Source organism: Papaver somniferum, chromosome 7, assembly GCF_003573695.1.
Source record: "Papaver somniferum cultivar HN1 chromosome 7, ASM357369v1, whole genome shotgun sequence".
NCBI classification, from domain to species: Eukaryota; Viridiplantae; Streptophyta; class Magnoliopsida; order Ranunculales; family Papaveraceae; genus Papaver; species Papaver somniferum.
The window spans coordinates 261985182-261995807 of NC_039364.1; the positions used below are offsets into that span (position 1 = coordinate 261985182).

Below are 10626 nucleotides of genomic sequence, written 5' to 3' on the forward strand. Positions count from 1 at the left end.
TAGAAGCTAGAAATAAGTATTCATATACAAAGATTTTACATTTCGTGAAGAGATCAGCCATGAGGTTATTACAGAGAATATTTACATTTCATGTAGAGGTCATCCATTGTATCTTTCTCCATTGAGGAGATGAGGATCCGGAGATCCATATTTTCATTTTTAAGGTTCTTGTCATCTTTTTCTAGAAGCTGGCGCTCTGCCAATACCTGCTGAAGACGGGTGAAAGAGTCATCATATTTCTCTAACAATTCATCTAATTCCTTATCGTACCTGTTTTTATGGAAATGGTAACTTGTGGAGTCGCTTTTGTGCTCCTTCATCTGTAGAGAAAGAGAATCCCTTGACGCAAGAGCAAGACGCAACAGCACTTCTCCAATCTGGTCAAAGAAACACAAAAACCATCAAACACAAACACCACAAAATTTGATTACCTGAGAAGCCCGTCCCTAAAGCGCAGCAACTCAACATACATTGCAGTAAATATTAGACCATGCACCCTAGGTCAGCGAATACAAATCCATACCAGAAGCACAGCAAGTTATATATTGCAGTACATATTAGAGTGTGCACCCTAAGTTGGTGGATACAAACCTTGACAGCAGATTGACGAACTTGATCATTCATGTCCAAGCATAATTTCATAATACAATCCCAATATAATAGCAGTATTCCTTCATAGATATGAACACCTGCAGCAACAGGAACATTTTGTGCAGCACCTGCATACTGGGTTGTGGTACTACTACTCGTCTTATCTGGTTCCATTTTAGTTTCAGAGTCTAGAAGACACTTGTATACAATTTGCAATGCTTGCATCTGGTCATTGAACAAAGAGAACTGGATGAGTGTGGAAATAAAAAGCAAACACGAAGCCGGCATTTTATTTTTTAGTTAGTCACAAGAACACATATATAAGAATAAAAATAAAGAGCAGACTTGTTGCCTGATATGAAAATTATACCTTAAGTCGGTTGTCAGAACCAGGTGCTAGCGTGGCCTCTAAGATCTTACCAATCTCTGGTTGTAACATATATTCAGGTTTGGCAATCAAGACAAAACCTAATGCCTAGAATTACAGGAAACTTCATAAGAGATAAATGCATTGATATAAATCTGTAGATTATGCAAATTTGTAAAGGGACTAACCTGTAATGATCGGAATTTTATGACAAAATCTTCGGAACAGAGGTAGCTCATTAGCGAGTTGAGGCTCTTGTCAAATACTATGCTTTTGTTGTCAGATGTGATCATTAATTTGCTACCATAACGGATGAGCAACCCAAGACAAAAGAGCGACCGCCCCACTTGCTGAAATAATAAGAAGACAATTTTTTCCTTGGTAAGTATAATATATTGCTAAAAGTGATTGGAATGTGAAACATACACATACACATAAGCATAAGAATGAGATATGCTGGTATATGCAACCATTTGACTGTTTGCAATAAGCTAGGACTATATATGGTAAACCAAGTCTCCCGCGACCCACATGGATTTTCAAAAACTGTCCGAACCAAATATGAAGAACAGTCAGAGCTCATAAAACGCCTAATGAAGTGTGGTCTCACCTGCTTGGCGTCATCTCCAAGGGTGTCCAAACGCTTAAGAAACACTTGTATAAGGTGTTCAATTAAGGTTCCACCTTTTTGCGTTATTTTGCAAAGTGAGCATAAACACCTGGAAGTAATAAAACCAAGTTAGATTGTGGTAAACAGAGTACAAGATTGAATTCACATATACACTACGAAAACCAAACCAAATAACAAATACATGCAAACATGAGTTTGATACATGTCTCAACTATTTATCCAGCGGGTTCAGGGAGTGGTTCTTGGTTCCGTAAAAATGTAGCTTGGCTTATTGACACTCTACCACCCAACTTACTACATACATCTTCATCAAAACTTCAAAAACATGAAAACGAAATACTGGAGGTCCTTCATAACACATCAATTCCCAATCTATATATTTCGCAACAAAATAACTGTAATGTCCTAATGGATGGGCCAACAACTTATTCATAGATTTGAAGCATGATAAAAACGACTCTTGTGCACTAGTTGCTTCCACCCAACTCAAGACAGTTTCTTAACTTGGCTCATCAGATTAGTATCTGTATTGTGCCAAATTAGTATCTGTATTATGCACAAAAGATTCAGAGGTTAAGGGACAATAGAGCACATTAATAGAGCAACTCCCTAATACAGATAGATATAACGAGGTGAAGTAAGTACTTGATGCAGGCATGGACAACTGTCAGGAAAGAATGCCGGACGATCATTTGTTTAAGGTCCTGTTCAAGTTCTTCGGCAACACTTTGAGGTGGCTTACGGAGCAGAGGCAGAACAGCATCAATAACAAAGATTATGCTCTCAAGCAACTGAGCTACTGCTCGATTATCACCCTACAATTACAAAAGAAGTGAACGACAATCCAAAATGTATGTTAGCGTCTACAGTGTTTAAACAGGGGCACGTCCCACTTTATGCTGTCGAACTTAATCTTGTTTGAAATGTAAACCTGCTTACTTTGATATAATAAAAGAGGAGAGGGGGAACACATATCTATCTACACTACTTCAACTTGGTTCATGCATGTTTGTTTTTTCCGGATTCTCTATTTGTGTATCTTTCAGCAAGTGGCTTTTTTAACTGGCTAACTTAGTTTACAACATATTCAAATTCAGATACTCATGGAAGGGTGATAAGAAGTAGCTTCAGCAACATGTTTACTGTCTGTATTATCGAGTGTAACAAAGATCTCTATTATGAGTCTCTTAATCACAACCAATAAGGAGGGACTGCTGGAAAATAGGGAAACTGACAGAAAGATTACTCTCTATGACTGTCGGATGCATCACTGGTTGAGAATATTCAATCAGCAGAATGTTCTAATGGAATCAAATCAAAGTGGAAGAAGCAAATAACCTGGGTCTTCAGGAATGGCTGGAGAGTAACAACAAACTGAGATGGATTGGATGCTGGAGAGCAGAGTGTTGGATCCACCATGCAGAAAGAGCGCAAAACAAGGACATAAGGAAGGGCATGCACCTCCATCACCCCGTTATCTGTTTCTTCTACCTGCGAGACAGCAGATACAGACAATAGCCAAAACTCAAAACCATAAGCACCTACACATTGACCAGTAAAGCAACTGAGTGAGCCATGAACCTGACCTGCAAAATTCTTTCCAATAAGCACTTGCACATTAACTCACATCTTCTGCGCACCATTGCCAGCGGAATTGGACTGATACCAGCAGCTTTGGACGATTGAGGGAAAAAATCAAGTGCTAAGTTGCGCTTTAAGATAGTGACAAGTTTTTGATGGCAAGACATCTTTCTTGACATCTCAACAATCTGCTCAGTCTTCTTTGCTACCTCCAAAGGCACAGAACTGCCATCTTCAGCAAACTGTGTCTGCGCACGACTAGGTTCATCGAACCAGAAGTCGTAAAATGTTTTGCAAACTAAATCCTGCCAGGTTCAGTCTAAGGTTCAGAGATCACAGCAAAAATTTAACTATACATAATAGTAACCGATTAATTTTGGCTTTTGGACAAACCTGTATACTAGATTCTTCATCACTAACACGAGAAATTATCTGAAGGCAAGCACTAGTGAACTCCGAGAAGTTAGCATTAGAAGTGCACATGTCGCGAATAATTTTAATAGCCCGTCCCCGAACACCCACTCCAGTATCCTTCACTCGCTCAGCAACTTTTTGAAAATACTAAAAAGCCATGAAAAAAACGAGAGGATTTGATTACAGGTTGTTTACATTAAGCTGACAATAATATCTGAAATTTCGTTTCAACTACCTTTACACCAACATCCGGATGTGAAGCAATATGCCTCCCTACAAGTTCCAAAGCAGCTTCTCGCACAGAGATGACAGAGTCAACAAATCTTCCTTCAACAGCAGATTGAACACGTTTTTCACATAACACCTCAGGATCAGCTTCAACAATAAAACTGACCTGCTCCAGATATGAAAACTAGTAAGGCAAGAAAACAATAATACTGGCACAATAGAAAATCATCACTATCATGGTTACAAAATCAAATGTTCTTGAAGGAAGAAGAAATGATCTTACTGCACGTAATGCTTTGGTCCTGATTACAGGAGCGTTCTCCCTTAGACTCGCCTGAAGCAATTACCCATCAAGGTATCAGCCGTTGCCCAATCTTAAAATATAAGAAAAAAATCTAACACATAAATATACTTACAAGTAGCATGCAGAGAATCTGATCAAATCCTCTAGAAAAAGAATTTTTCTGCCCAAATGCTAGGGTAATCTTTTTGGCTGATTCTCTTGTTAAAAATGATGAAACAACAGTTGATGTCAACTGCAGTCTCGCGAGGTAGTAAGCCAACTTCTCTTGAGATTTTGGATCATCTTTGTACCAAAGACAAAGATAGAACCTGCAAGTAATTGACCTGATTATCACATCAAAGAAAGGGTAAAGTGTTTCAGAAATCAATTGCCTAAATACGAACCAGCGGGTATAAAGATGTGCATCATCAGTAGAACCAGCTCCTTGCAGGTAGTTTAAAAGCAGTTGCTGAACAATTTCCATTTGTGAAATCAACTCTGAAGCTTCAGGAGCGCCTTCTGTTTTGAACAAGTTCCTTTTGACATCATCATTGTGAATGGATTTGAGGTAAGATTGTAGACCTATCAGCTGCTGCTTCCCGAGGCAAAAATGACAACACCACCCCCGAGAAGGAGCATTGCGTTCTATAACTCCCATGCAATCTGTATGAAACAATCTTTGACAGTCTTGACATACGAACACTACTTTTCTACTTCTTCCATCATGACAAATAGAACATACATCTCTTGGGTAACTTTGATCAGCACTATCTTCATCAGCCATCTTGTGTAAAATCCAGAAGCTCTCCCTGCTGCAAAACACGGGATCACGTTTCAATCTTGCAGCAATTGTTCCAAGGAGGTTAATGGCCAGACAACGTGCAGTTACATCTTTAGATTTCAATCCAGCGTTCTGAAGAAGCAAGACACGGAGAACCTGCAAAGAATTCTGAATTAGCACAAAAACAGAAGCTACTTGTGTGGTAACCTTGCAAATGAGATCTATCACCTCAAGAATAGGAGCTGATGCTGGATATTCAGGTAAATTCAATGTCGATAGCAAATCTATAACAATATTTTCAATAATAACTTCGACTTCCGATGCATCGTGAGTCTTCACAGTTGTAAGTCGCTGAAGAACACGAGTCCAGAAATGACAGCATGCCACAGAGGAAGCTTCATTGCATTTGGTGGGATAAAAAACGCCAACTGGAGTATCTGAGATAGAGTCAGCAGTTAATGTCTGTCTTAATACCACAGGCAGGTTTGCACTACTTTGAACCAACTGGATAAGCAGCGCCGTTATCATCTGAATCTGCCTTTGTTCTTCATTGGGAAGAGGGTATGTTCTCAGGACACGCTTTGAAAATGGTAGCTTCCAAAGCAGATGAACTGTTTCGTCTATCAGATAGCTCCTATGTTGTGGGTATGCAGAAAATACCTACACTCAATTATGAATCCATCATTACAGTAGAACGAATGGCAGCTGAAAAGAAAACTTTAAGACAGTAGAATTAGGAATTACCCCGCAGATTAAACCGATGGCCTTTAATTGCAAGAGCTGGCAATTTTCAACCAAGAACGTAGAAAAACTAGTCTTTATTAATTGTAGAAGGCAGCTATCAGGAAGGCGCTCGATTGACAGCAGATCCCTAAGAAAACCAAGGATTGTACTGAGTTTCTGAAGTACAGTGTTTACAGCAGCAGCCACCCTAATATAAGGAAGCAGAGCTAAGTTAGAAGATGGCTCACTGAGATCTCATATTATAAATCGTGGTATTAAATTCGTACAAACTTAGAAATAAAGGCAACAGTGGTAAGCACACTTGTTTCCAGTTCGCCTCCTTGCTTTAACACTTCTATTACCACGTCGCGTATTGTCCGGCGAACCAAATCCAACATCAGCATCTTCGCCTTAAATATGAGAAACATGATCAAAGAAGGGAGTTTTCAGTTTTAGAGTTGTGAGGACAGGGGATTAGAAACTGATAAAATACAGTCGTTCTCACTGAAATAAACCATATGGCAACTTCAAGGCCAACATGATATAAAATAGCGATGAAAGCATTACCATCATAAGGGCCGTTCTCATTTGGTTTATGTAGAGCATGATATGATGGATTACAAGCACGCATATTCTCCATAATCTGATGCCTAGAGAAGTCTAGAACTCTTTCAATGACCTGGTATTGACAGAATACGAGGAAAGACTCAGAAAAGTTTGACAACCTCGTTCAGATAAGCTAAATGGAGTGCATAACATGCGCAGCAGCAAGGAACTATAAATCTAGTGAACAAACTAGTAGGAAATCGAGAATACCTCTTTCTTGTATAGCTGCTTTGGCATGTCAGGATGAGTCATTACAGCTAAAGCTGCATGAATTGACTCTAAGGCACAAATTACCAGCGACATAGCATCTGAATCGCACTGGGACAAGTATAAATTATATCAGACAAAAGAAGTGCACACTAATCCACAATATAAGCTCATGGTTTTCTTGTCAGAATAAAATGAACAGGCTTATGTGTGAAACACAAACCACACCACATATTCATTGTGGTAGAAGTCTTGGATGTGTCAACAAATTTTTTACTTTTCAAGAATATCTAATCATATTTGAGCAGCCAGGCCAACTTGACAGTTTAAAACATTTCCATCAGAATGAAAAATTGAACCATAAAGTTAAAGAAAGAAACCAATCAAGAAATCCTACATTCAAATTATTTACACTGTCGCTTACACAAAGTTACAAAAGTTACTCAGAGATGATTTCAAAGAAGACATGCTTAGTAGTTCAAGATGCTAACAGATGCAGTCATAGAAAAAATAAACAAAACAAGTGAAATATAGTGCCTACACGAGGAGCATGTGCTACTCTATTCCCTATGGAAGCAGACTCATATATACATGTATTTCCTAAATACCAATGCCTCTATTAAAAGCAAATCATTGAAATCTACGCTTCAATTTATTACTTACATCTTCATTTTCATCAAGGGATACACCTTCCGCTGCACGAATTTGAAGATCAAGAACACTTAAAAGTCTGACAAGGATATCCAGAGGAACCAAATGCAGGATTTTCTTTCCACGGATGGTCATTGTATCATTCACAAGTAACTTTAAATCAGTTGAAGATAACAACTGTGCATCAGCTTCGTCTTGATCTTCATTCAAAGTTTCTGCTGTGCTGCATAGCTCCTCCAATCTCTCAGTATAACCTCTGATGATGCCATCTAAACATCCAACATCATTTACACCTTTACGAAAGCAAAACATATAAGAAGACTCGTAGTAAGTCAAGACTATCAATGGACAAAACCAACCTTGAACCTCACTAAGATCTGGCTGGGAGAAGGAGACATCATCATTTCCTTTCTTCTTGACTATTTGTCTTCTTGAAGACACAGATGCCTGTGTGCCCTGCAATGATTAATTCGAAAAGTGAGGGAGAAGAATAACCTAGAATTGATCTCTTGCCAGAGTAAGATAAAGGCCCACATCAGCACGATTTCCGCCAGATTGATGATTAAGAGCTCCTTCATGTTTTCTCTGACTGGTAGAAGGTCCATTCTGTTCAAAAGGTGTTTTTTCAGGTCTCAAACTACTATGATTCCGCTCCTTGATAAGACCTGAGAAACTTGAACAACAGTAAACAATCAGCGGAGAAATTATTTATTTCTACTCTCTTGTTTTTTTCAATTTACTTTATGGTGTTTTGTGTAGGAACACGGAAAAAGCATCCAATGCAAGTCAAAGAAAAAAATATTGAGGTATAGCTTGTAATTCCATAGCCCAACTTTCCGAAATTTCTTCAAAATAAATGGATGCGCAACCATAAAACATAGACATTCTTCTAAGAAACGAAAAATAAGAAAGAGAAAAAGTAGGAATTTAGGAAACACGTTAAATTATATAATATGATTAAGAATAAGAAGTATATGTAAAAAATCTCTTTACTAAAATAATGTGCAGCACCTATATGAATAAATTCGAACTCCTAACTCAGTTGTTCTGCATAACATATCTACTAATTCATGGAATTGTTGCACAAAATGCTCCTATTCCATCCAATCAGAAACTAATTCCAATAACAACATTAAAAGATGAGAAACTGTGAAACGCTAATGCTACCTTTTTACCTTTAACTGACAAAAGAATTTAGGCAGAACGAGCAACTTAATCCGTGAATTGATACAGCTTAGAAAGTGAACAGCAGAAATACTATGGTTACCTTGAATGGAGTACTCATATGCTTCAGAATCATATTTGAGGACTTGATGATAAAGGCTTGAAGGCTCCATGGAACTACCGGAAAGAGAAGAAAAACCTTCTCTAAGATTCCTGCAGCTACAATCGGATGATACCAAACACAATTAGCATATACATTGAAAGCTTATAAGTAACAAATGTAGGTTTGTTCTCCTTCTATGTTTGTTTTCACTAAAAAGTACAAGGAGAAGTAAAAGGTAGTATCTTCACAAACGTGAGATACATTGATTTTGACCCGACTGAGACTTATGACGTGTGCAAACTGCAAAAGAAACTCCAAGAGTAAACCTACAATGTAATTTGATACCTTACTCTGTCAGTTTAGAGTAACCAGCATATGAAGTGCTACTTGGGTATGCCGAATTTCATGGCTAGCATACAACGAGAAGCCAGATTTATAATTTACGGCGCATACAGGATTGCGCGTTTTAGGAGAGTAGCAAGTTCAACATGTATTACTTTTCCAAAAGACGTATTGAAGTTGCCTCAAAAATGGTGCATTTATAACTCAGCAAAACATCTAATGCATCGATGAAGTAGAAAATAACATCCAAAAATGCAAGTTCTGCACCCACTATGGCGGTGCCATGGAATTTTCTCTTGACAGTTTAGTACGAGGTATATTTTCTAACTCTGGGAGCTGGCGCACCTTTCCATGGCCATTATTCTAGTTAAGAGAAAAAATAATAAAGTAGTGACAGAAGAGCAGGTTTTGCCAAAGATATGACATGAGATTGTTGAATTACTCTAGTCTGTTAAGTATAAGTGCTACTAGCAACATGCCTTGAACTATCGTTCCTGAAAATTTACTATTCACAGTAACACAAAGAGAAGTGGAGACCAGAATTTACACAGAAAATAGACTGAAATCCAAAATATGTAAGTCCTTACTTGATACCACTAATTATCTGCGATTACCATGTCATAATAGCAGTCTAAAAGCGTGTTCTGTGGAAAAATGTTATTGCAGAATCTCATAAGGGGCCACAGGAGAACTAAAAACCGGTTTGAATTTGCACTTCCGTCTTACTTCACACTGATTAATAAAGAAAAAGTAGTACAGGTACTAAGTAATGCCATAATTGTAAACTGAAATGTAAAATATCAGCAGTCGGGTGTACAAGTTCCCACATACTGCAAAATAGCAACTATAAGCTGGAGAGATACAAGATGTAACAACTAGGTCTGACATTTCTGGATGCGCTTATTTGGATATGAAAGATAGCAGATAATCCTATCCCAAAATTAGAGTATTATCTTCAATAGTTTACCTCAAACTCAAGATTCAAGTATTAACTCCAATAGTTCACCTCACACAAATACTTTAGAAACTTAAAAATATTCTTTAAGCCATTTTAACTTCTAAAAATGGAACTATTCAAATGAAAGCTTAGATTCAAAATCTGTTCCAAAAACAATAAGGCCAACAACTTCCTATAAGACGCATTTCTCGACATAATTACTACTCGACAACTTCAAATCTGTATACAAAATCAAAATTGACTTCAAAACTTCGGAATTTCGAATTGAAATGCTAAAATCTCAGTAAACATATTACAAAAAAAAAATTAACCTAATTGACAACTAACAATCCGTAGAACTCAATGGAACAGCAGAAGAAAACTTACAAGTAAGAAACATCAGTGTGTCCGAGTAGATCTGGAATTTCAGTAGCTCGAGAAAGAACATCATTCCGATTCGATGACCTATTAACACTAGTTGTTGTTGCTGCTCCACGAAATACTGGAAGTGAAAGTAATGGTGAACAAGGACATAATTTTTCAGAACCGTAAACCGGAGAATTACTAGAAGTAGAAGAATTAGAACTTGTCATCATCGATTAGATGAATCAATCACAGAATCACAAAATCGAGAAAAAATAGGGTAAGTCGAGAAGAGGGCAAGAAGAAGCAAATGGGCGGGGGAAATGGGAGGAGAGAAGAGAAAATTATTGGGATTTTTTCTTCTGAAGCGGGAGAGTTTTTTTAATTGAAAATTCTGAGAGCATTTTGAGTCAAGAAGAGTCCAAACCGGAATTTACCATAGTATCCTTGCTTCCGATAATAGCAAAACTTCTCTTAGAATTTTCATGAACCCTTGAGCCTCGCTGTGGCTTACGCCTTAACGGCATACGTCATGGGCACAAGATTCGAGGGCATGGAGTTTTTTTTTCTTTGTAAACAAAGAATCTTTTCATTTTCATTAATGGTAATTCAAGGTTAAAATCGAATACAGAGAAACATGATAATATTGTAAGA

At 37.7% G+C, this 10626-nt stretch overlaps 1 protein-coding gene across 3 annotated transcripts; it reads right to left on the reverse strand.

Annotated features, from left to right (window-relative positions):
* On the reverse strand, nt 1–10304 carry LOC113300268 (sister chromatid cohesion protein SCC2-like). 3 transcript variants are annotated; one of them, XM_026549485.1, is made up of 23 exons: nt 9997–10304; nt 8331–8446; nt 7598–7728; nt 7423–7519; nt 7076–7332; nt 6416–6523; nt 6167–6278; nt 5922–6009; nt 5621–5807; nt 5105–5536; nt 4500–5032; nt 4229–4424; nt 4096–4146; nt 3820–3978; nt 3564–3731; nt 3176–3475; nt 2928–3080; nt 2235–2404; nt 1569–1677; nt 1147–1308; nt 962–1066; nt 592–816; nt 1–377 (listed from the first exon to the last, which is right to left on the reverse strand). In XM_026549485.1, the coding sequence occupies exons 1-23, from the start codon at nt 10203–10205 to the stop codon at nt 69–71; spliced, it is 4377 nt and encodes a 1458-aa protein (XP_026405270.1). In that variant the 5' UTR covers nt 10206–10304; the 3' UTR covers nt 1–68. The 3 variants fall into 3 exon arrangements, with proteins under 3 accessions (XP_026405270.1, XP_026405269.1, XP_026405271.1); XM_026549484.1 differs by having other exon boundaries at nt 4500–5536; XM_026549486.1 differs by lacking the exon at nt 962–1066 and having other exon boundaries at nt 4500–5536.
* Nucleotides 10305–10626: the final 322 nt, after the last annotated feature.